This window comes from Labeo rohita, chromosome 21 (assembly GCF_022985175.1).
Source record: "Labeo rohita strain BAU-BD-2019 chromosome 21, IGBB_LRoh.1.0, whole genome shotgun sequence".
Classification (NCBI taxonomy): Eukaryota; Metazoa; Chordata; class Actinopteri; order Cypriniformes; family Cyprinidae; genus Labeo; species Labeo rohita.
Genome location: NC_066889.1, coordinates 14,217,414 through 14,244,557, shown reverse-complemented (window position 1 = coordinate 14,244,557; position 27,144 = coordinate 14,217,414). Strand labels below are relative to the sequence as shown.

General features: G+C 33.9%; 3 protein-coding genes across 4 annotated transcripts; 2 read left to right on the top strand and 1 right to left on the bottom strand.

Moving 5' to 3' along the window:
• Positions 1–1,193: 1,193 nt before the first annotated feature.
• Positions 1,194–9,507, top strand: si:dkey-183i3.5 (uncharacterized protein LOC566445 homolog). Its single transcript, XM_051092284.1, has 10 exons — positions 1,194–1,858; positions 1,987–2,198; positions 4,383–4,443; positions 4,519–4,614; positions 4,722–4,898; positions 6,755–6,880; positions 6,985–7,098; positions 7,183–7,289; positions 7,365–7,651; positions 9,210–9,507. Exons 1-10 carry the CDS (start codon positions 1,328–1,330, stop codon positions 9,227–9,229), a joined length of 1,731 nt encoding a protein of 576 aa, XP_050948241.1. The 5' UTR covers positions 1,194–1,327; the 3' UTR covers positions 9,230–9,507.
• Positions 9,508–11,698: 2,191 nt separating this feature from the next.
• si:dkey-183i3.6 (LAT2 domain-containing protein) lies at positions 11,699–16,693 on the top strand. 2 transcript variants are annotated; one of them, XM_051093876.1, is made up of 12 exons: positions 11,699–11,800; positions 12,370–12,474; positions 12,585–12,627; positions 13,519–13,556; positions 13,749–13,788; positions 14,064–14,104; positions 14,213–14,245; positions 14,340–14,367; positions 14,499–14,542; positions 14,807–14,878; positions 16,346–16,387; positions 16,478–16,693. In XM_051093876.1, the coding sequence occupies exons 2-12, from the start codon at positions 12,372–12,374 to the stop codon at positions 16,510–16,512; spliced, it is 519 nt and encodes a 172-aa protein (XP_050949833.1). In that variant the 5' UTR covers positions 11,699–11,800; positions 12,370–12,371; the 3' UTR covers positions 16,513–16,693. The 2 variants fall into 2 exon arrangements, with proteins under 2 accessions (XP_050949833.1, XP_050949832.1); XM_051093875.1 differs by having other exon boundaries at positions 14,210–14,245.
• Positions 16,694–17,036: 343 nt separating this feature from the next.
• rfc2 (replication factor C (activator 1) 2) lies at positions 17,037–23,124 on the bottom strand. Its single transcript, XM_051093874.1, has 11 exons — positions 22,965–23,124; positions 22,718–22,787; positions 22,577–22,618; positions 22,388–22,494; positions 22,174–22,275; positions 20,955–21,055; positions 20,641–20,798; positions 19,656–19,721; positions 19,476–19,556; positions 19,273–19,386; positions 17,037–17,414 (listed from the first exon to the last, which is right to left on the bottom strand). Exons 1-11 carry the CDS (start codon positions 23,072–23,074, stop codon positions 17,304–17,306), a joined length of 1,062 nt encoding a protein of 353 aa, XP_050949831.1. The 5' UTR covers positions 23,075–23,124; the 3' UTR covers positions 17,037–17,303.
• Positions 23,125–27,144: the final 4,020 nt, after the last annotated feature.

Here is a 27,144-nt window from a genome sequence, read left to right as displayed (position 1 = left end):
TACAGTCAAGGATGCATTAAACTGATCAAAAGTGACAGATGTTTGCAAAGTTGTAAAGGAAATGCTGCTCTTTTCAACTTTCCATCAAAGAATTCTGAACAAAAATGTATCAGTTTTAACAAAAATATTAGCAGCACTGTTTTCAACATTGATAATAAGAATAATACGACTATACAATAGTATAAAAATGACTTTCAAAATGTCACAATACTCTATTTAAACATACACAAACAAGGATGTGTTAAAATAATTGAAAGTGACAGTAGATACATTTATGTTACAAAAATGTTCTAAGAAAGTTTTGTTAATGTCCCTATTATGTTATGAAACAAATATTTTTTTACAATTTAAAAAAGTTGATATGAACATCCAATTAAAATGTATAAATCTATAAATAATCAGTTTTTGAGAATAACTAGTTACATGTAACAGCCTTACATTTAATTATAAAATAAATGTAACTGTAATCTGTTACTGAGTATAAAAGTGTAATTAAATTAGTTACTTATGAAGATGTTAATGATTAAAAAGTGTGCTGAATATTTAATGTTTCTCGTTATGATTTTAAATCAGTAAAAAGAGGTGCTGTGTTTTAAAATTAAATTATTATAATCTTAATTCAAGTGATGAAGGATTTTGAAAGTCTGACATTTGCTAAAAATGTAAAAAAAGTAATTCAGTTACATGTAATCAGTTACATTAATAAAGTAATTGAAATAGTTACACCTCATATTACACTTTCAGTAATCTGTAACCTATTACATTTACAAAGTAACCTTCCCAACTGTAAATAATGTTGTTGTGCGATTGTTTTCAGAATGTTATTAAACACTAGATGATTTTAAGCAAACGTTCTATGAATAAGAATGTTTGAAGAATAACTTAATAATAACCTTGCCAGAATGTTCTGAGAACATTCTCTATTAGCTGGAAAAGAATCCTGAAAAAAAGTAGTTTCCATCTAATTAAGCAGCAAAACTGTTTTGAACACTGACAATAATAATAAGACTATACATAAATATAAAATGAGTTTGAAAATGTCAATCATATCATACTCTCTTTAAATCTGCACAAAGTTGCTGTAGGGTTGTATTTCTCTCAATGCCACATACCAAGGCTGTTAAGTTATCTGAGACATGTTGGAGAGAAATCAGTGCCTGTAGGGGGGACGCTTGCTTGTCTGTCTGCCGGGACAAAAGCCGCAGTGAGCCTTTCTGGGCGGCCCTTCAAAGATCTGGGTATTTAAAGAACAAAGTGTGATCGAGGCATCCTGACTGAGCACCAGGACTCCTCGGCAAAGACTTGGACCCCAGCTCTGAGTGCAGATATGACAGAGTCAAGCTTGCGTATCAGTGGGGGAGCCGTCAGATTTGGAGCCACCTATGGAGGCAACCGTCTGTTTTCCGGAGCCAGGAGCGGTGGAGGCGTTAGCGCGACTCTGTCCCGTTCGCTTGGCTTGGCGAGAGGAGGTGGAGCAGGAGTCGGTCTCGGCCTGGGAGGAGGTTTGGGTTTAGGTTTTGGGGCTGGAGCTGGTGCAGGAGCAGGACTGGGCCTCGGCGGAGGTGCACTTGCTCTTGGTGGAGGCCTTGGCTTGGGTGCTGGCGGAGTCAGAGCAGCCGGGATCAGGGCTGGTGTTGCCCCACTGAGAGCCCGTCTAGGAGGCAGAGTGTTTAAAATCGGGGGCTATGGTTTCAACCCATCCTTCATCAGCTCTACCACTACCGTGGACGCAGGTGCTGGTCCAATGCCAAGCATCGACCCAACACTCCCATCACCGGATATGGTGCAGGTCACACGCATGAAAGAGAAGGAGGAGCTGCAGGTCCTCAATAATAAATTTGCATCTTTCATTGATAAGGTGGGTCAAATTCTCATTTGGGTTTATTTACAAGCACTTTTACATGCTATGTTAGATTAACTAAAGAAAAGACTTAATTTGAATGCTTTTACAAATACGTTTTAATGACTATAATGTTGTTGTCACAGGCGAGGTCTCTGGAGCAGCACAACGCAGTACTCAAAGCCAAGATTTCCATGTTTACTAACCCAGAGCAGGGTGGACCTGCCAGCTCTTCCATCCTTCTGACCTCTGCCATCGGAACCTATAAATCCCAGATCGACAGCCTCACCACTACTAAAGAGGCCATCATTGCTGAGATTGAGCACTATAAAGGCATTATTGAGGATGTTCAGGCAAGGTGAGTCCACAAAATATCTGAAGAAACTGGTGTGTGCAGACCAAAAGCAAAAGTAATTATTTGTAGCAGTAGATTACACATACAAAAGACTAATAGAAGAATAGATGCAAATAGGGCGACGGGATTGCCGCGAAAGCGCGTTATATGCATCAATCTTGTCTTCACATGACGCATTGTCGCACAAGCCAAAAGGCAAAAAGCTGGTTTGACACATCCGGTTGTATCAGAAATGGAGAACATTATGCACACCGAAAGTGATTTTAATTATTCGTGCCGGGCGATGCGAATGATGCAAACACATGATATATGCCTCAAATGCGTCTTCGTCGCAAATGTAAAAAATTTAACTTGAGCGGAAAGTTCGCATGACGCATTGTCGCCCAAGCCAGTACACTGTAAAAAACAATTTGTTGAGTCAACTTAAAAAAAAATGTTACCTGGCTGCCTTAAAATTTTAACTTCAGAAAACTCAAAAAAAAGTTTATTCAACTTGAAATGTTAAATTATACTAAGTGACAACTTGGAGCTGGTTCAACTTAAAATTTTAAGGTAGCTGCGTTACTTACCCAGCTTTTAAGTTTAACAAACACAAATATCTAAGTTGTCACTTAGTACTTAGAACTTAACATTTCAAGTTGACTAAACTTATTTGAGTTGGCTGAACTTAAAATTTTAAGGCAGCAGGGTAACAAATTATTTTAAGCTGACTCAACAAATTGTATTTGTTTGTTTTTTTTGGTTTTTTTACAGTGTAGGTGAAGATCTTATTGACATGTCAGGTTGCATCCGAAAATTGGAGGAGAGCTTTATGGTGTGTGTTTACACCAAAAGCTAATTTAATTAGTCACGTGTGTAGATTAGGCTACACACAAAGTCAATGCAAAGATGCAAATAGACATGAATTAGTGTCGGGCGATGCGAATGAAGCAAATTGGGTGACGCAATTGCTGCAAACACGCAATATGTGCCTCAATCACGTCTTTCAGGCAATTTTTTTTTTGCATGAATTCACAATCAACAAAGAGATTATTGACACATTTGGTTTCACATGTCCGGTTGTATCATGTTTTTTTTATGTTTTAATTAAAGTGAGTGACACGAATAACTTCCCACGAGTCATATATGCAAATGCAAAGCAAATATTCTCATTACGTTATCGCTCTAGATTACTTACAGGATGTTTTTCGTGTCACTCCTGACTAAAATCATCGTATGCTTTCCTTCATTTTCTGATACAAGTGAATGTGTCAAATTGGACATGTCAATAATTTCTTTGCTGATTGGCTTGTGTGACAATGCATCATGCAAATTTTCAGCTTGAGTTAAAATTTTTCAACTTGACTTTCAACTGTCTACTGCACAAATAATTAAATTAACATTAAAATTACATTTGAGTACACATTTGTAATTATATTCCACTTAACTGCTGCTCGATCAATATTAGATCTGCCTTCTTATTGGCACTTTGTGGTTTGATTTTAATGCTCTTCATGAATCTAGTGCTCATCTGTTTTGCCAAAGTAATTATACTTTAAGGAGTATGTAAAGTTTCTCAAATTAGTCTGAAGAACTCAAATATTTGAAGAAACTATGGTGCAGTGTGAAGGCGAAGTGTTTATTGACACCTACGGCTGTCAGAAAATGGATGAGAGTGTTACACCTAGTCACATGATTGACAAAAAACATCCTGCGGGTAATTTAGAGCGATAATGCGATGCGAATATTCACTTTGCTTTTGGTGTGCACACATCATTAGTGAACAAAAGAGAATTCTTTTAAAACCATTTAAAAATCATACCAACCCCAAACTTTTGAAAGCTACTTGCATCAAAGAAACTACCTGACAGCTAATTTTAGAAGCACTTTTATCTTTCAATAAACTTTTTCATTACATTCGAGTACACTTTTGTAATTATATTCCACTTAACTGCAGCTCGACCAATATTAGTTCTGCCTTCTTATTGGCACTTAGTGGTTTGATTTTAATACTTCAATCTAATGCTCATCTGTTTTGCCAAAGTAATTTTGCTGTAATGAGTATGATTCTCAAATTAGTCTTTATATCTCTGACCACCTGCTTAGGTGACTGTCACAGGTAAAATATGCACTTTGGGTAAGAACGGACCAGACAAGAGGATAATTACTGATGTACCTGCACATTGTCTTCTTTTTTTATTGTCTAAGGTACGATGAGGAAACGGCTCAGACCAAAACTCTGGAGCTTGATTGGACTGCGCTGAAGGAGGTATGAAACATACATCATCAGGATGGTTTTTATAAGCTTACAGATGACTGACTCTCCCAAATTCTCCTCCGTTAGGAAGTGGATAATCTCTACCTTACCATCTTTGAGTTGCAAACCAGCATCGGTGGTTTGGAGGACCAGATTGCTCTCTCCAAGCAGGTGTATGATGCTGTGAGTCTGCAGGATAGCTCTGTGCCTCCATTTATTTCAACAGTGTTAAAATGGATCATTAATTTCCCAATGCTGTAAGCTTGTGTATGTCTGTCTACATGTGCTAGAAAGTGAAAGAGGTGAGAAACATCGTGACTGGTGGTGTGAAGTCAGCCGTGTCTATCTCGGTGGATAACGCAGCCCAGGCACAGGATCTGACCTCAGCGCTCACTGAAGTCAAAGCTCACTATGAAGTCCTGGCTCAACGCAGCAAGCAGGACGCCCTCCTCTCAGTGCAGGACAGTGTATGAAACCTTTGCCTTTTCCTCTTTAATAAGCAAGCTTTACTAACTTCCATTTAGAATATGTACTATAACGTTTTAAAATAAGGTTGCCTATAATTATGCATATATATACACTACCATTCAAAAGTTTGGGGTCAGTAAGACTTGTAATAGTCTTTAAAGTAGTCTCTTATGCTCATCAAGGCTGCATTTATTTGATTAAAAATATAGAAAAAAAAAACAGTAATATTGCAAAATGTTTTTACAATATAAAATAATGTTTTTTATTTTAACATACTTTAAAATAGAATTTATTCCTGTGATGAAAAGCTGAATTTTTATCAGCTGTTACTCCAGTCTTAAGTGTCACATGATCCTTCAGAAATCATTCTAATATGCGGATTTATTATTAGAATGATCAATGTTGGATAATATCAACAGTTGTGCTGCCAAATATTTTTTGGAACCTGTAATTTTTTTTTTCAGGATTCTTTCATGAATAACAAGTTTAAAAAGTACAGTGTTTATTCAAAATATAAATATTTTATAACAATGTAAATTATTTATTATTAACTTTTAATAAACTTTTAATTATTAACTTAATACATCCTTGGTGAATAAAAGTATTAATTTCTTAAAAAAAGAAAAAAAAGAAAAAGAAACAATAAAAATGTACTGACCCCAAACTTTTGAACGGTAGTATATATATATATATATATATATATATATATATATATATATATTTAAATTGTGTATCATAAAATGCAATTTTATATATATATATATATATATATATTACATACTCCTCTAAATAATTTTATATAATAATGTAATATAATTTTCTTAAATTATTCTAATTTCTTAACAAACATTTAAATAATGTATCATAAAATGTGTATATATATATATAAAATATTAGTTGTAATTTGTTAACTGAGATGTTAATAAATATGAATATTACAAATTTTATATAGTAATTTTATACAATTTAAATTTTTCTAATACTATTGAAATGTTTTATTGAATTTATTCTCATTTGTATTAACATATATTTAAATCGTGTATCATAAAATGCAGTTATAATAGAATATATATGTGTGTGTGTTCTTTAAGTTCTTTAAATAATTTAATATAATAATTTTATATAATTTTCTTAAATTATTCTAATTAACATATATATTTAAATAGTGTATCATAAAATGCAATTATATATATTAGTTCTAATTTGTTAACTGACATTTTATTAAATATGAATAAATATTAAAAATTTTATATAATGATTTAATACAATTTTAATTATTCTAATTCTCTTGAATTGTTTTATTGAATCTATGCTTATTTGTAGTAACATATATTCAAATTGTTTATCATAAAATGCAATCATAATAGAATGTGTGTGTAGTTCTAATCTAATAACTGAGATATTAATAAATTAGAATAATTTTATTGAATTTTTCTAACTGAATGGAATTTTTTTAATTAACATATATATTTTCATTTTCTGTCATAAAAGTATAAAATAATATATACATTAAAAAAATAAAAAAATGACTATTTATATAAATGAAAATAAAACCAAGATTAATACAGAGAAAATATACTCATTCTTCATTTATCTATTGCAGTATTAACATACAGAACCTTGTTGTAGTGTGATGCCAAATACCAATATGTACATGATATAAAACTCTTCTAATAAATAACTTAAATCTAATGCATCTTTGTATGATTTTATGGTGAAACTCAGTTGATCTTTTACAAACTGCCTCCCCCAAGTGGCGAGTCCTTGTATTGCAGGTCTAGTCTCCTAACCGCATGCTTTGGGCGAGGCCACGGTCAACCCACAACTGTTTTTCTTTCTATTTTGGCCTGTACAGCTCTCCATGATGTCTGTATCCTCTCAGCCCACTTCTCAAACACTCACCTCAGCCAAGGAAGAGCTCAGAGTTTACAAACTACAGATTGACTCCGTGCAGAGGGAGATCGAGAGGCTCAAATCTCTGGTATACACTTACTGTGCCGCATCACAAAGGGTTAAACGCCCTAAATTAATGTTAACCTTTTTCTTGCAATTCTTGTGAATAACTGACATAGTCTCCATTGACAGAACCTGCAGTTGGAGTCTCAGGTGGATGAGGCAGAGATTCACTCCAGCTCCCACACGGAGACATACCAGGATCAGGTTCTTACGCTCAAGTCCCAGCTTGATGATCTCAGAAAGGTAATATTAAGACTATTAAACTGTCATTTTTAATGAATTAAAAAAGTGAGTCTAAACTCAGAATCCAAATGCTTTTCTCTTCAGCAAATTACTCATTACGGTCAAGAATATCAGGAGCTTCTCGCCAGCAAGATGTCACTGGATGTTGAAATCACAGCCTATAAGAAACTCCTGGACAGTGAGGAGAACAGGTGAGGAGGTTTAACATGAGTAGATGACATTTTGCTCACTCAACACATTCACCTTGCGTCTGTCTCGTGGACCAGGTTGAAATCTGGAGGTGGTGTGACCGTGCACATGTCTAAGACTGTAGTCGGAGGAGGAGCAGCGGCTGGAGGTGGAGGTCTAGGCCTGGGTGCAGGAGGTGCAGGTTTGGGTGGAGGAGGTGCCGGTCTAGGTCTCGGAGGTGGATTTGGGCTGGGCGGAGGACTGGGAGGTGGTCTTGGGGGTCTCGGACTAGGATACGGTGGAGGACTGGGCTTCGGAGGAGGTGCAGGAAGCTCCTTCGGTGGAGGGAGCAGTTACATGTCCTCCAGCCTGAGCAGCAGTGCCTGTAAGTATTCATGAATACTATGATACATGCAAACTGTTTGCTCCGGACGTCTGAGGCCAAATAGTGGGATTTCAAATCTAATTTAAAGGCGTAGATAAAATGAAAGTTCATGAACATTTTGAAACAAAGAATCGTTCTGTTTTAGTGTTAGTTACTAATCTAATGATAGGACTGCAGTGATTCCTCGATTCTATTCATATATTTGATTTGAAAAAAAAAATCAGCAAAATACCAGAAGTGATGCAGTTCACATATGAAACCCATTTAAAAATCGAAATAAAGCAGAATGCTATTTAGAATTCACAATTTAATTAAATAGATATATGCGATGCAGGTTTAATATGTGCGCTTTAATTATTTACATCCATTATTCTGATGATTAATCAAATTATATTTATATTTTGTGGTAATAAAACAGACCTAAGCTAACGATAGCCTTTAAAATGACTTAAAATACATATATGATAAGGCAATAATAATTAAGTATCAAAAGCAAGTAATCATTTGGTTTTATTGAACAAAACTGTTAAAATGCATAATGTATTATAAACAATAGAACTAATGTACATTATTCATTACAACAAATCCTTGCAGAGGGCGCCAACGGCCTGACCATTGCTTTTACGCTTTACTGCCTGAATCTTTGTTTAATATTGACTAAACAACATTTAATTCAAATGTCCACTTAATCTTTAATATCTGGTCATTTCTTTAAAACAGAAATGCTACAGCCACTGTAATTTCTTGAATATGTGGACATCAAAACATGGAAACTCAGAGTGAGGGTTTGAGCTTTTATTTTGAAGTCACGATAAACAGTTAGCATATTAAGAAATATAATAATGTATTCTCCTGGGTTTATAAATGATATACCTTACAAATCTAATGAAATGCCACACATTGCTTTCCCAGATGAATGTTATAATAAACCCAAACTCATTGCAATATGCAGAGATGGAATTTGAGACGCTCTACACAACATAACTGTTGGTGTGGAGCAACATTTAATGTGAACGGAGCTGCTCTGAGACCCACAGGGACTTTGACTTAACCTACATGCATGTAAATAAAGTGCATACATTAAACCTGCATCAAATATATTTAATTGAATCATAGAGTTTGTGAATTCACAATAGCATTATGCTTTATTATGATTTTTATTAAATGGGTTTAATATATCACGCAGCCTTGGAAAACAGTCTAATAATGCCTTTCATGGATTCTCGACCGTGGAATACGCCACTTCCTGTATTTTGCTGGTTACTCGAGGTGAAATGGAGGAGTTTTAAAAATCGAGTACTATAATTGAATCGAGGAATCATGACAGCTCTAATCTTTTCAGTTCATCATTTCACTCAAATTCATCTGCTGATAATAAGTGATAATGAAAACATTTGTGTTAAAATAGAAAAGCTATTTTACTAGTGCTTTCAGAATTTAGGAGTTCCACTAACATGTTGTTCATCAGTCGAATGGTAAAAATGACGTTCGCAAAGGAATGTTTTGCAGTGAAATGTCACGATCGCTTGTAGTCACATTTTCCATTGTTTTCACTCAGTGTCATCCACTGTTTACTGAAGATTCACAACCTCCACTCTTCAAGCCACAACAGAATGCTGAGCTTCCACATATGGGGCAGCGAGGACACTTCTTGAAGAACAAACACCTCCAATAAGTTCACACGTTATGGCCGCACCATCACGAACATTTAAAATAAAATGATGAAACATGAGCTGCCCAAATTCTGTTCGATGAGGCTCCAAATTCTGTACCAACTTGAACACTTGATCAAAATGTCTGTATTGTATTTCCATGCATCACTTCCTGCTACAATAAAAATAAAATCCAAGAAATAATTTAATAATAATAAAGTGTGTCTGAAAAAAATGTAATACATGCAAATATATATGTGAATCTGGACCACAAAACCAGTCATAAGGCTCAAATTTTGGAAATTGGAGATTTGGAGATTTATACTTCAATAAAAACTGAATAATAAGCTTTCCATTGATGTATGGTTTGTTAGGATAGGACAATATTTGGCCGAGATACAACTATTTTAAAATCTGGAATCTGAGGATGCAAAAAAAAATAAAAATCAAAATATTGAGAAAATCACCTTTAAAGTTGACCAAATGAAGTTCTTACCAATGCATATTACTAATCAAAAATTAAGTTTTGATATATTTAAGGTAGGAAATTTAAAAAATATCTTAATGGAACATGATCTTTACCTAATATTCTAATGATTTTTGGCATAAAAGAAACATTGATTATTTTGACCCATAAAAAGTATTTTTGGCTATTGCTACCAGTGCGACAAAACTGGTTTTGTGGTCCAGGGTCACATATAAAAATCACAAATTACGTATGATTTTTTTTAAAGGTCGGTAACATTTTACGGTGTCATTTGATCAAGTTGTCGTTTGTTAAAATTAGTTAATGTATTAACAAACATGAATGAACAATGAACAATACATTTATTACACAATGAATTAACTTTTGTTAATGTTAGTTAATAAAAATATAGTAGTTTATTGTTTTTTCATGATAGTTCACAGTGCATTAACTAATCTTAACATTTTAATAATGTGATTTTAATAATGCATTAGTAAATGCTGACATTAACATTAACTAAGATTAATAAATAAATGCTGTAGTAGTTCATTCTTAGTTCATGTAGTTAACTAAAATAGAAAAAGTATAACTAAAGTCGCATTAGTTAATGTTAGTAACCATGAGCAATAAGTTTCTTACAGTATTTATTAATTTTTGTTAACATAAGTAGATACAACTTTTAATTTTAATAATGAATTCGTCCATTTTGAAATGAACATGACCTTTGACTTCTATGTTAACTTATGTAGTTAAGTAATAGTAATAAACGGAAATGGACTGTAAAATGTTACTAAAATATCTACAGATATAAGTATGTTTTATACATATTGTTAAACAAATCTACAAAGCACGCTTAAAATACAGCAACAGCTGACCAATGAGCTGTACAATGTTCTAGAATAAATGGTAACACTTAATAATAATGTTCATTAGTTAAATACTTTAGTTAACATATACTAAGAATGCACTTCTCATTTATTATTAGTTTATTTCAGCATTTACTAATGCATTATGTTAACGTTAGTTAAAGCACTGTGAACTAACATGAACAATGAACAACTATTTTTATTAACTAACATTAACAAAGATTAATAAACAGTGCAATAAATGCATTTTTCATAGTTGGTTCATGTTTATAAAGTTATACATTTTTAATGTTAACAAATGACATCTTTTTGTAAAATGTAACTGAAAAAAAAAATATGAAAACGATAAAACCGGACATAAAAACAACAAACGACAAAGGACATTACAAGTTGCAGACTAAAGAGAAAAGATAATCTGTTCAAAAGTTTGGAGAAAGCTCAATCGCCTCTAGATGTTATATTCAGTTTGTATAAAAAAGAAAATCACACTGTATAAGGTATAACATTACATGGACTTCTATTGCACTACATAACATCATAATTAATGCTGTGACCCGCTTAGGCTCCAAATGAAGGTCTGTGTCAACTGTTAAGCCATTGTTGTAGTAAGAAAATGCTTAAAAAGCGGAAAAACATACCCACACACCACCTACGGATTCAGATGTCAAATGTCATAAACCCTGAATAGTCAAACACTAACCTTGCATTTAAAACCACATGTTTTAAATGCCTTCATTGGCACTAACTGACCCCTCCGACTTATTAGTTTGTTATTAAATCAAGCGTCTCTAAGCGTTCGTGTCTGATACTCTCAGCCTTTGATTTTCTCATTCTGCTCTGTTTGAAGACACAACAACCACATTGCTGATTGCAACCGTTTGTCGCCAAATGCTAATGAAAGGCTGCATTTCAAAGGTTTGACATTTTGCATGAAACAAACATGTAGCACGCAGACTTAAAAAATAAGTTTTCACCTCTGTCTTAAACATGTGATGCTGTGGGTTTGTGGTGGTCTCTTCTTGGTGTCCGGCACGGTGTTGCACGGATGTGGTTAGATTCAGTTTGCAACAGGAAACACATGGGTTCAAACTGCTCTCATTAGTCCTTTATCTCACTTCAAGCAACATCCATCACAATGGAGATGGACTGAGAGGCCTCGCTTAAGGTAAAAGCTCACTTACTACTACTCTTAAGAACTCAACTGTACGACTGATAGAAAACGTATGTGTATGAACGTATGAATTGCTTAGAAGAAGAAAACTGCTGTTTAATAGCCAATGTAATATGGGATACGCTGATTTTAATGTCATCAGATACTTTACCATCTCTTCACATTAAACCTGTTATGAATTTAAAAAACAAAATAAATTAAAGAAACTTTAGATGGTTACAAAACGTGCATCCTGTGGTTGCTGATCAAGTAAAAAAAAAACAAAAAAAAACAGGCTTTTCAAATACTGAGACGTGACATGGTGCTTCATCGAACACCATCACGTTGAGTCACCTTACATAACTAGTAATTCTTGTGCGTTAATATTTTGTGCCATTGTGTCAGAGCGGTGAGAGCTGTATTTGCGATTGAGATTAGATAACACTACAATTGGTTCAACTGGTATTGGATGATTATAGTCTTCACATGAAAAAAAATAAAAGTCGGTTACCCTGAAAGAGTCTAATTAGATAGAGATAAAATTGTATTTTCTAAGTAAATCTTTTTTGATCTTATTGTTCAAGGCATGATTGAAGTCCAAAGCCAGCAAGGAGTTCTCCTTGCCATCGTTTCTGTGGCCTGCCTTGGTTGTGTTTATGCTCTCTGTGTGTGCTGCAGAAAGAAATCTTGTAAGTAATCTGACATTACAACACATTATTAAGATGCACATACGTTTTCTCAGCTGTAGTATACATATATTTGACTTTTTCAACTAATATTGCTGTATTTTTATTTTAAGCTATGCAACAAGAGGACAATGACCTTTATGACCAAGATGATTTGTAAGAATTTATGTATTTAATATTCATAAATGTTAATAATTTTACTATTTAAAATAACTGCTTTCTATTTGAATATAGTTTAAAATGTAATTTATTCCTGTGATCAAACCTACATTTTCAGCATCATTACTCTAGTCTTCAGTGTTACATTTGATCCAAAATACAGCAAAAACAGTACAATTTTGAAATATTTTTGCTATTTAAAATACCCATTTAGTATTTGAATATATTTTAAAGTGTAATTTATTCCTGTGATTTCAAAGCTGAATTTTTAGCATCATTACTTCAGTCACATGATCTTTAGAAATCATTCTAATATGCTGATTTGCTGTTTAAGAAATGTTTTATTAATATTATTATCAATATTTAAAACAATTGAGTACATTTTTACTATACCATTCAAAAGCTCATCGGTAAGATTTTTGTATTTTGGAGGAAGGAAATGGTAAACAATGGTACTTTCGTTTAGCAAGGATGCTTAAAGTTGATCAAAAGTGACGATAAAGACATTTATAATGTTTCAAAAAATTCTATTTTAGATAAATGCTCTACTCTGCTGTTTTCAACGTAATAAATGTTTAACAGCAAATCAGAATATTAGAATGATTTTTGAAGGATCATGTGAATGGAGTAATGATGCTAAAAATTCAGCTTTGAAATCATGGAATAAATTAGATTTTAAAATAGATTAAATTAGACAGCTAACTTTAAAATTTTACTGTTTTGCTGTACTTTGGATCAAATAAATGCAAGCTTGGCAAGCAGAAGAGACTTATAAAAAAACAAAAATCTTACTGTTAAAAAACTTTGGACTGGTACTGTGTGTGTGTATGTATATATAAATATAGATAGATGATTTATTTATTTTTATTTTATTATTTTTGTTTTCAGCAGTCAAGATTATGCGGAAAGCAGAAAAACATCAACAGGTAAACTACGCCCGCTATTAACACATTCTGAAGGGGAAAACATCTCATTATAGACATATTTAGTGTCAGTGTTTTACTTTCAGAATACTTACTTTAATGCACATTTTCTATCAGAGGAAAGCCGACATTCAGAATGTGCTTGTCATTAGCCAAGAATGAGATTTTATTCATGTCTACCTTTATTTTTTTTAGTGCCAAGACCAACTCAAAGAGAGATGTCTTCAACCTCAAGGTGAGAACTTTTAGCAGTAGTCAGTACAGCTATCTGTTGTTTATTATTAGTGCTATTTCCTGTTATAGTCATGTCTACTTTATACTTTATCTAATATATCATTTTTTCGAATGGAGAGAACTGTTTTTGTACATAACTATAAGCATTCAGAGGCTTTAATGATTAACTGAAGAAAATGAACTGCGGTCTTTGCTGTATAGTCATGATATAGAAATCAAAATGGGGATCTTTCTAGCATAATTATTGATAAAGGCGTGATCATTTTTTTTTCACAGGCGATCGCCGATGAACAGGCCTTTGAATAGACCTGTGAACAGTATGTTTTTTTCTATTTATGTTCAGTTCTATTTGTGATATTTCAACTGTTAATATCTCTGTAGTCTATATTTAGGATTTATTTTCTTTTTTAACTCTTTCAAAGCAGGTGACCACTGGAGTTATCAAAACGTTCCAGATGGTAAGAGTCATCATTATCATGATCACAAGATGTTACTTTTAGTGAAATGCATTTTTGTAATCTACAATAACACACGTTTTTGTTTTTGCTGTAGAAAATGGCATCTTGGAACCAACATATGTGTAAGTGTTTATGCAAGATACTAATCAAAGACTTACAAAGACTTTTTAACATTGACAAAGACTTAGCTAAGAATCAAAATGATTCTACATTCTGTATTTGATATGCATACATGTATTTTTTTTATTTATAGGGATCCAATTCCAGATTCGCTTTACGCAAACGAGGATGACCCAGGTAAATATATGCTGATAACTGGCATTGTCTAACGCAGCCATTTCACACAGCTGACTCTCTTCAGCTGTTCACAGGAAAAATGAGGTCAAGTGACTGAGTACGAAGGAACTTGAAACATGTCATAAAACCGTAGATGATAAATGCATAGTGCAAATGCAAAAGCAGCTGAACAAAAAGAGGCCACAAATCACGCAACTGAAAAAAAGTGGTCATTGCACTAATGAACAAGATGCTTAAAGCAGTTCTTTTATTCACATTCCCCAGATCAAGATCAAAATCCAGATACAGGATATTACGGGAATGTTTTTCCAACAACAAAAGTGCAACATGACTCAGGTTGGTGTTTTCAGCAATTCTTATTGGTTATTAGTTAAAAAAAAAAAAAAAAAAAAAAAAAAAAAAAAAAAAAATATATATATATATATATATATATATATTTGGCTTTACAACATTATATAGTGATGCTCATTTAAAATGTCACCTAGGCTTTTTGGCACAATTTTTTTTTTGGTGTTTTTTTTTTTGTTTGTTTGTTTGTTTTAAATGTATTAGTTTGCTAGCTCGATCAGAACATTAATCCAGTTTTTCCCCCAGCTCCATAGATAGACAGGCGTTGGAATTTATTTATTTATTTATTTTTTTTTTTTTTTTTTTCATAATTTATTTCAATTTTTTTTTTTTTTTTAAAGTCTCTTATGGCTGAATTTATTTGATCAAAAATATAGAAGAAAAAAAAGTAATATTGCGAAGTGTTATTACAATATAAAATAATTGTTTCTATTTTAATATTCTATAATGTATCATTTATTTCTGTGATGCAAAGCTTAATTTACATCAGCCATTATTCCAGTCTTAAATGTCTCATGATCCTTCAGAAATCATTCTAATAGACAGATTTATTATTAGTATTATCAATGTTGGAAACAGTTGTGCTGCCGATTTTTATTTAATTTTTTTGGAACCTGTGACACTTTTTTCTGGATTCGTTGATATATAAAGTTTAAAAAGAACAGCATTTATATATATATATATATATATATATATATATATATATATATATATATATATATATTTTTTTTTTTTTTTTTTTCTCCCTAACAATACAAGTCTTTGCTATCACTTTTAATCAATCAATGTTATTTTATCAATTTAACACATTTGTGCTGAATAAAAGTATTAATTTCTTTTAAAAAAAGAATAAAAACTTACTGACCCCAGACTTTTTAACAGTAGTCTATATTGTTACAAAAGATTTCAATTTTTAAATAAATGCTGTTCTTTTTAACTTTTTATTCATCAAAAATCCTGAAAAATACTAAAAAAAAAAAATTAAGCAGCATAACCGTTTCCAACATTAATAATAAATCAGCATATTAAAAATGATTTCTGAACGATCATGCGACACTGAAGACTGGAGTAATGATGCTGAAAATTCAGCTTTGATTACAGGAATAAATTAGATTTTAAATGTATATTAAAATAGAAAAACATTATTTTATATCATAATATTATTTGATTTTTTTTTTCTGTATTTTTGATCAAACAAATGCAGCCTGGATGATGAGAATAAGAAAGTTCTTTATAAAAAAAAACAAAAACTAAAAACATTTAAAATCTTACTGATACCAAACTTTTGAACAGCAGTGTATATACGTTTAAAAACCCTTAAAAAAACGAACAAACAAACAAACAAAAAATTATGATTGAGAGCAATTTGTGATTTTAACTTTTTTACATGGCATTTTTATATTCAAATATATATATTTTTTGCTTATTATTGTGTTTGACACAATGTTTCTACAGATAGTTGTGATTATGAAAACTGGGACCAAAAACAAGAGGAAGGTAATATGTTCATTATTAATTGATAAAACATTTTTATGATTAATTTGAGACGGCGCCACTCACTTTTTTCCCCCTCCCCCTTTTACACAGATGAACCAGATTACGTAAATGAAATCACACGGTGAACAGGAACCATTTTTGATTCAGAAACAAAATCTCCAAGACATTTTTTTTCTTTTCACATTTCGATGAAAATAACTTATTAAATTAAAAGAATACTGCTTGAACTTTTAAAGTAGTCAAATAAGACTGAGCCTGGATGTGTAGTCAGCTCTGTTGATCAATAAACAATGAATTAACTGTCAATGAACAAATAAGTGTCACAATAAACAACAAGACGCCCTAAAATACTTAATGCAACAAAAAGCACTAAACATGAAGGCTATGTACGAATAGAGCTGTGAAGATTTTTAGCCAGTTTCATAAAGGTGTGACAAATGAGTCATATGAGTATTCTGCCCTTTTCATCACAAATATAACAGCTATCAGGGTGAGAGTCAGATTTAGGTGGTGGAACATTATATTCAAATAAGCACAATGTGTACGCTGGTGTCTGCATTTGCTCTCGATAATGCTTTTTCCTCCCTTGTTCTAAAATCGTCATTAGCATCACTAGGTTGAAACTGAAACCTCTAGTTCTGCTATATGATTTCTAAACTTTGGTACAACTTTGAAATGCACTGTTTGAACTGCTTGTAATTCTCATTAGGTAAACAGAATTAGCTCCAAATAATCTGACACCAAAAACAGGCCCTCACTCACAAACATCAAAAGGACTTTGTACATTTTTATTACTGCAATTTGTTGTATTTTTACAGCTGTTTTTTTTTTTCTCAAAATATAAAAGTCTTACTATATGTCCTGGAGATTTAGACAATGTGGCTGAAGTGTGATTATTTGATAACATCGCTTGTCTTTAGCTTGCATCAGGTGCAGCCGTCTTGCTGCACAGGCGACCCAGCAGCCCGGCCATCTGTAACAGAGAGTTCACCCCTTCTGCCACTTTCATATGCGTGTAGCCAATTTCCTGGGGAATCAAAAGTATATATATATATATATATATATATATATATACGTCATAACAGTAGGCAATTAAAAGCTAATTCATTTTACATAGAACAGGCCACTTCATGTGGGCCGACACATTGAGAGCAGAAAACAATGACTATTTATCTCTGTAACATCACTGATATGATACTTTCACATCAACTGGTGAAAACATTTGTGAGATGTTGCCTCTACCGTGTTAAATCTCACTGCAATATATACAAATAAATTACTGAAATTACTGTAACTGTAAAATAACTTTTAAAGCTTGAAGCAAATGAAAACACTGCTTAGTAGTATGGGTTATAGGTATCAGTTATTTTCAAAACTGATTTGCCGATAAAATAATTAAAACTCATTTAAAGGAAGTTTTTGTCAGACATTGTTATTCTTAAAGGGGTCCTATTATGCTCTTTTACAAAGTCTTGACTTTGTTTTGGGGGTGTAGTAAAACATGCTTTCATGCTTGGTGGTTCGAAAAACAAATTATTTTTAACATTTATACATAACTTACATTATTATAATACATTTCTCCCAGCCTGGCACAAATGCTCGATTAGTTCAGAGTTTAATGAAGGCCCGCCTTCTGAAAAACGAAATGTGTTGTGATTGGTTAGCTGTCCCACTGTCTTGCGATTGGCGAACAGCCAATTTCAGTAGCACCACGCCACTTGTCAAAGAAGCAAGTTCTGTGTACAACTGTTAGAACAAGCTAGATTAAAGTGAGTCTTATGTTTTAAATACAAAAACGCATCGATTCACTACAGAAGGCCCTTATTAACCCCCCAGAGCAGTGTGAGGCTCTTTTTATTATGAATGGATTCACTTTAATGGACTTGTTTTGGACTGATGAGGAGAAACACCCATCTATGCCACTCTAAAGCTTGGGAGTGCCAGGATAAATTTTAATATAACTCAGATTGCATTTGTCTGAAAGAAGGAAGTCCTATACACATAGGATGCATGGAGGGAGATCGCCAATACATATTATCGTGCTAATTAAATTTTTTACATACTTGGTTTCATTGCCCGAAACCAGCTCCAGCATGGAGCCTAACATTACCATTATCAAAGAACATCACTGATTAGCCTAGCCTATTCTAGTGCATGTTTATGCATTTTAAAAAAACACTCATGTTATGAGTGAAGCTATCTACACTGTATGATAAATAAATGTCTTACCACACACTGCACACATCTGCGGCACGTTACAGCTCCGACACGGCAACCGGAGTAAATCAGGCCTTCGGCATGTGTTTCAACTCCCTGTACTGTACACGTCTGCTGCGCGTTACTGTTCTGAAGTGGCCACTTTAGTTTTAATGCTTTTGTTTATACCCGCCGCGCTGTGGCTCGTTGAAGCAGCTCTCCGCGCTGCATCACTAAAGTTAGGCTAACCCCTCACTTCGTCCCTACCCATCCCCGAGCAATTTGAATTCCCGTAGGCGAGATTTAATTTAAAGATACTCTAATGGACCATGTTGTGACATCATTGCATGTGGAAAACAAATGTTGTAGTCCAAAGGAGCCGTTCATTGTCGTTCTTGAAACGAGATTTTTTAAAAAATAAATATCTCCCTTTGGAGTGGACTTTGAGATTTGTAACTTTGTAGACCTTTTTTTTTTGGATGGTCAAAGATACACACCACACACTGACTAAAATTCAAAAAGTGAAAAAGCATAATAGCACCCCTTTAATTCTGACATTAACTTTAATTTTTACACCAGAAAAATATATTCGGTTATCAGTCTACTTGATCTGTTATAATCTGTATCTGCCCTGAAAAACGCATACCGGTCAACCCCTACTTGGGAGACACTATAAGGGTAATACACACCTTAATATATTCCAGCTTCAAATATTCTGCCATCTGAAAGGTCTTGCACACTCTAAAGATGTTTCCGATGATGTCCTCCGGTGAGTATCCGAGTGACCAAAGCTGCTCAATAATCTGGAGAGAGATGCATTTCTGTCTCATCCAGCGTCTGTCATTTCTTAAACGGATTCTGAATATTTTCTAGGGCAAATGTTTAGTGGTACCTTGTAGGCTTCATCAATGTTGGCATTGACACAGTGTTCCAGCATGCTTTTAACCAGCAGAGGATGTGGCTCATCACACACCTGCAGAAGCAACACTATTGGTACTTCACCAATACACTTTTATACTGAAATGATTTCCATGCATTAGAAAGAGACAAAAATAAAAATTATCCAAAATACCTTGAAAACATTTTCACTGTTGATGTAACCAAATCCAGAATTAGTTGACTGCAGGTTATTCAGAGCCTAGATTAAATAAATGAATAAATAAAATGTTTATCTAAAATGCACATATTTTTATTCAAGTTATTTAGAGCCTACATATATATATATATATATATATATATATATATATATATATATATATTATATATATATATATATATATATAAAAAATTAACAGATAATGTATGCACCTTGTTGTCATCCAAGCCTTTCTTTCTTCAGTCATAAAGAAATTATGTTTTTTGAGGAAAACATTTCAGGATTTCTCTCCATATAGTGGACTTCAGTGGTGCCTGCAAGTTTGCACTTCCAAAATGCAGTTTAAATGCAGCTTCAAAGGGCTCTAAACAATCAAAAAGAATCAAAGAGCCCAACTTTAAAATCATCTTACATCGCTGCAGAATTACCGACCCAGTGTTTACAAAGTGAACATGCATAAAAGGTCAAACACCCTTTACAAAATAAGGTAAAACAGCGATGCAGGGCTATTCTGAAGTTGGAGGAGAAAATAAGATGGGAGTTTTTAGAAAATAACTGATCGTTTCACTATATAAGACCCTTATGGGATCATTTATAGCCCTTTGAAGCTGCATTTAAACTGTATTTTAGACATTTAATCACACAGGCACCAATGAAGTCCACTATATGGAGAACATTCCTGAAATGTTTCCTCAAAAAACTATTTCTTTACAACTAAAGAAAGGGATGAACATCTTGGATGACATGGGGTGAGTACATTATCTGAAGTTTTTGTTCTGGAAGTGAACCACTCCTTTAATATAAGTCAAAAAAATAAATAAATAAAATAAAAATAAAAAAAATGTTTTATTATTATAATTGTTATTTTTCTGTCTCTAATGCTAAATGGCATTTTAACTAAACTAAATACTACTAATAATATAATTTACTTACACATATACACACATAATATTTTTCTGACCTGTCTCATGTCCCCTTGAGCAGTGAAGATAATGGCCTCTAGGCCATCATTGGTGACATGTAAGTTCTCCTTCTCTACCACCTCTGTCAGACGCATCATAATCTGGTCATCTCTGAGTTTGCTGTAACGCAGCACTGCACAGCGGGACTGGATGGGTTCTGCAACCACATGGTAGGATAAACTGAAACACCTCTGTGCTGTGTGTACACTGGCATGTACTTTAGTGTTACAGTTCATTTGAAGCATGTCATCAAAGATTTAAATGTCAACCTACTATAAACAGCATTTAGTGTTGTAAATGCCACGTTGCTCACCTATGATCTTATCTGACGCATTACATGCCAGTGCAAAGCGTGTCGTTTTGGAGTAGATCTCCATGGTTCTTCTGAGAGCCTGCTGGGCTCCATCTGTCATGCTGTTTGAAAAATACAAAAACATATTTGCATGAAGCACTTTTAAAATTCTTGCATAAATAAATAAATAAATAAATATAAATATATAGATATAGATATAGATATATATTTTTTTTAAGGGAATCCCAGGTGTTGAGACTTGTGTGGCTTAATATAAAGTAAATGATGTCTCTTACTGAAATACATAGTGGAAAACCCATGAAAGATTTACGTCACTTTAAAAAAAAAAAAAATTCGACATTGTTTTATACATATTTTGGACTATGGGACTATCGTTATTTTAATGACTTGAAATGGTTGCACTCGGTGAGCTACTGCTGCTACCTGTTGCTATTTTTACCGCAAAAACCTGTAAAATAAAATAGTGATATAATGCCACATTGTGCGGCTTTTGGTTGTAGATTTCAGTCGAAGGGCAACAAGAGAAGAGATGCAAGTCTTCACTGCTTTCCTAGCAATAAGAACAGGAGAAAACAATGAAAGATGGACAAATAAAACTGTGGGCGAATAAAACTTCCAAAAGACCGGTCTGTTCGTTCTCCCCACTTTAGCCCTGATGCCTTTGAGGCTTTTAGTAGAAAACAGCTACTGAAAGCTTACAAACGATGTAAACATGCTGATGCTTGTTATGACGCCGTAGCCACTGAAGGAGTTTTTCTTAACGTGGATTTCACTCGATATCCATGGATCGATTGTACGGCATTTGGTTTAAGCCTGCGCTTATATCCAACGCCACCTGTAAGCTCTTTCAGTAGCGGTGGTCATCGTATCAGTATTTTTTTTCCGAGTTGTGTTGCAGTAAAAATAGCAACAGGTAGTGCCAGTTGCTCACCGAGTGCAACCATTTGACGTTTTTGTAATAACGGCACCCTCTATAATCCCAAATAATGTATAAAACAATGTATATTTTTTAAATAATGTAAATCTTTCATAGGTTTTCTGCTACTTATTTCAGCAGGAGACATCATTTATGTTACAGTAAGCCATACAAGTTTTAATACCCAAGGTTCTCTTTAATTTAAATTTACTTTTTGAAGAAATCTCTCTAATATCACCATTTAAATTACATATTTTAAAAATTGTAATTAAAATATGTTTTTAAGAAAACAATTACTCTTACCTGTCAGCCTCATCCAAGATTATAATCTTGTGTCGACCTTTAGGGAGTGTGACCTTTTGCTGGGCAAACATTTTTATTTTGTTTCTCACAACATCAATTCCACTAAAATGAATAATAGAGAACCATTAATTAACAGACATAAACTTCAGAATATGATCATTCAAAATATTGGTTGTACAGAAAACACTCATTACTTGTACAATCCACGTCTTACCGGTCATTTGAGGCATTCAGCTCAAGCACAGCATCTTTCATGGCTGGACCAAGAAGAGCTCTAGCCAAACACAAAATGCTGGTTGTTTTTCCAGTGCCAGGAGGACCCTAAAAACAAACGTTATCCTTATTTTAACGCATAGTGACAGATAATATGTCATCCTAGTTATGAAAACATATTTTAACTTACAGCAATGATGATGTTGGGCACGTTTCCTTCTCTTGCAAACACCTGCAACAATAACAGGGCAAAAGAGGAAACATCAACATTTTTAAAAGCTTACTGACCACATCAGGCAAAAACATTAGCCTAACGTTATGTCATACCGACCTCCAGTCTGCTAACAGTTTCTTCATTTCCAACTATTTCATTCAACTTCTGAGGTCTGTATTTTTCAACCCTGTTGAAAAAACACATTTTAATCACAATTATTCATTACAGCGAACATGCAGCGGCAAAAGAAAGCGAGTTTGACAGTTTAGTTGCTGTAAACATATCTGCAGCCTCGCTATCTTTAGCGACATTAAAATGATTAAAATACCACGACAGCCTGCTTACAAACAGTCAAAAATCGTACCATGGTAGTTCATAAGCATTCGTTGAGGGTTTCGGTGCAGTATCGTCCTTTTTAGGCGGTCTGTCGGTTTGACTTTGCTCACTGTCTGCCTCTTTCATTTCAACATCCATATTGCCTGTGAGTAACGCGTATTCCCGCCACGACAGGAACAAAACAGAGCTGAAATGACGCCACTTCCGGGAAGGGCAGCTTGTGACGTTTTTATTCACAGAGTAATAATATTATTGAAAATCTATATTATTATTCAAAAAATAAATCAAAATGATTGTAGTGCACAACAAGCTGGAACGGAAATATCTCGTTAAAAAACAATTGTTTATCTTTCTCTTTGAAATAATATGTTAGAGGAACGTACTGAATTCTGTATTTTACACCAAAATGTGTCTAGAATTAACGTAATGCTTGAATAGATTTAGCATCGTATATGAGCAAAGTTTTATTTATTTAATTTATTTATGAACTGGCTGACTGATTGACTGAATGGATGAATGAATGGATAAAATCTGACTTGGTTTTAAGGTTTGTTGAAACTCCTGACCTTCAGAGATCTGTTGGCCAATCTTAAATTTCTCACACTGAAAAAATGGATCAGATTTTGCATTCAAAAGTAGGACAATGATCCCTAAAGACACTGAAAACATGAAGATGATAATGGCTTGCCTAGCTGCTCTGAATACACAATACCCGACCCCAAAACAAGAAGTGTAGATACCTATCGCAACAAGATCTGTGTCTGCATGCACAAATAAAAGCTGCGGAGCTGTGGAGATCAGTACATCCCAAACCAAATCACACAGCTTGACTGTGCTTGTGCAAGTGACTTTTTTTATTCATAAAACGAATAAACACTAACAAAATGTTAAAGAATGAACATAATGCTAAAACAGTGGTGGCTAAAAAGCCTTAAAAGTCAAAAAGCATCTGACTTGATAACACCATACTGAGCAACTACAGACCAATATCAAATGTTCCTTTTATAGGCAAGATTATTGAAAAGGTAGTTTTCAATCAGTTGAACAACTACTTAAACGGAAACGGAAACCTGGACAATTTTCAATCTGGTTTCCGACCGCATCACAGCATATTGGCCTAAATTCTGATTCTGGCAAAATATCGGTGCTGGTACTACTAGATCTTAGCGCTGCATTTGACACTGTTGATCATAACATTCTTCTAGACTGGAAAACTGGGTTGGGCTTTCTGGGATGGCTCTCAATTGGTTCAGGTCATACTTAGAAGGGAGAGGTTATTATGTGAGTGTAGGAGAGCATAAGTCTAAGTGGACGTCCATGACATGCGGAGTCCCTCAAGGCTCAAATCTTGCGCCACTCTTGTTTAGCCTGTATATGCTCCCACTAAGTCAAATAATGAGAAAGAACAAAGCTGCCTATTACAGCTATGCTGATGATACCCAGATTTACCTAGCCTTATCGCCAAATGACTACAGCCCCATTGATTCCCTCTGCCCGTGCATTGATGAAATTAACAGATGGATGTGCCAGAACTTTTTTTCCGTTAAACAAGTTCTCAAGGTGAAAGCATACCTTGACTCTAGGGGTAAAACAACTTAAAATCAAGTCAGGAATCTTGGTGTGATTCTGGAGTCAGACCTTAGTTTCAGTAGTCATGTCAAAGCAGTAACTAAAGCAGCATACTATCATCTCAAAAACATTGCAAGACTTAGATGTTTTGTTTCCAGTCAAGACTTGGAGAAACTTGTTCATGCCTTTATCGCAAGTAGGGTGGACTATTGTAAAGGTCTCCTCACTGGCCTTCCCAAGAAGACCATTAGACAGCAGCAGCTCGTCCAGAACGCTGCTGCCAGGATTCTGACTGGACCCAGAAAATCTGAGCATATCACACCAGTCTTCAGGTCCCTGCACTGGCTTCCAGTTATATTTAGAATTGATTTTAAAGTACTTTTACTCATTTATAAATCACTCAATGGCCTAGGGCCTAAGTACATTGCAGATATGCTCACTGAATATAAACCTAACAGACCACTCAGATCATTAGGATCGAGTCAGTTATCAGAATCTGCTTTTAGCTATTATGCTGCCCGCAGTTGGAATCAGCTTCCAGAAGAGATCAAATATGCTAAAACATTAGCTCAAAACTAGACTCAAAACTCTGTTTAGCTGTGCATTTGCTGAATGAGCACTGTGCTACGTCCGAACTGATTGCCCTATGTATAATCCTTTTCTATTTTTAACTGTCTTAAATTTATTTTAAATCAAATTTTAAATAGTTTTAAAAGTTTTTAAATTCTTTGTTTTATTGTTGTGATTATTGTTTTTATGATTATTCTACTTCCTTTTGTGCAAAGCACTTTGAATTACCTTTGTGTATAAAATGCGCTATAGTAAAAAACATGCCATGCCTTGCCTTATTGAAAAATTTACGGTAAAACAGCACTGTTAAGACTCAGCAAGAATGACACACTAGTTAGATTAGACTAATTTAACCATCTGATCACCAAAGCTGTTTGAATTCTCAACCTTCAGAGCATCTGTTGGTAAACTAGAGGTTTCTCAGTAAAGTTTGCTCTTGCTCTGTGCCATATTACGTGACCCAGGTTTAATTTAACCATCTGATCACCAAAGCTGTTTGAATTCTCAACCTTCAGAGCATCTGTTGGTAAACTAGAGGTTTCTCAGTAAAGTTTGCTCTTGCTCTGTGCCATATTACGTGACCCAGGTTTACTTAACATGCTTATCTGCTTGCTGTTCTGTGCTTTGAGGGTGTGGAGGGATCAGGGAAGTTTTCCTTTGTCATTGTGTACCACCAAGTGAAGAAAAAACTTTTTTGCAGATTGGAACAATTCAAAAGACATTAATATGTAATCTTAGTAAGTAAAGAGAACAGTTTTCAGATCAATGCTCAATGCAGTCAATATACACATATTATTTTATCCTGAAAACTGTGAATTAAACACAGCATGTGCAGGGAATCTCTATAAGTGCATGATGCATAAGCATTCAGAAACTAGTTTGTTCATTTTCCCTTAATTCTTTTGAATGCATTAGTCTACTAGTGACATATACAGTTAAAGTCAAAAGTTTACATACACCATGCAGAATCTGCAAAAAATTTAATTATTTTACCAAAATAAGAGGGATAATACAAAATGCATGTTATTGTTTATTTAGTACTGACCTGAATAAGATATTTCACATAAAAGACATTTACATATAGTTCATGAGAGAAAAAAGTAGTTGAATTTAGAAAAATTACCCCGTTCAAAAGTTTACATACACTTGATTCTTAATACTGTGTTGTTACCTGAATAATCTACAGCTGTTTTTTGTTTGTTTGTTTGTTTGTTTAGTGATGGTTGTTCATGAGACCCTTGTTTGTGCTGAACAGTTAAACTGCCTGCTGTTTCTTCAGGTCCCACAAATTAATTGGATTTTCAGCATTTTTGTGTATTTGAACCCTTTCCAACAATAACTTTGAGATCCATCTTTTCACACTTAAGACAACTGAGGGACTCATATGCAACTATTACAGAAGGTTCAAACACTCACTGATGCTTTAGAAGGAAAAACGATGCATTAAGAGCCGGGGGTGTAAACTTTTGAACAGAATGAAGATCTGTACATTTGTCCATTTTGCCTAAATCTAATTTATTTTTCATTTAGTACTGCCCTTCAGAAGCTACAGAAGATACTTACATGTTTCCCAGAAGACAGAATAAGTTCAATTTACCCTGATCTTCAAATTTAAAAAGTTTTAACCCTAAGCTCTTAATGCATTGTGTTTCCTTCTGGAGCATCAGTGAGCGTTTGAACCTTCTGTCCCTCAGCTGTCCTCAGTGTGAAAAGATGGATCTCAAAACCATACATTCATTATTGGAAAGGGTTCAAATACACAAAATGCTGAAAAACCAAAGAATTTGTGGGACCTGAAGGATATTTCTGAAGAACAGCAGGCAGTTTAACTGTTAAGGACAAACAAGGGACTCATGAATAACTATCACTTAAAAAAAAAAAAAAAAAAGATCATATGATCCCTCTTATTTTGGTAAAGTAATTAACTTTTTGCATATTCTGCAAAGTATATGTAAACTTTTGAATTCAACTGTAATCAGCTAAACTACTTACATTAACATTCATGTGGCAATATTATAGATAATGTATGTGACAAAATTAATGTCATTTTACAGAATCATTTAATTTTG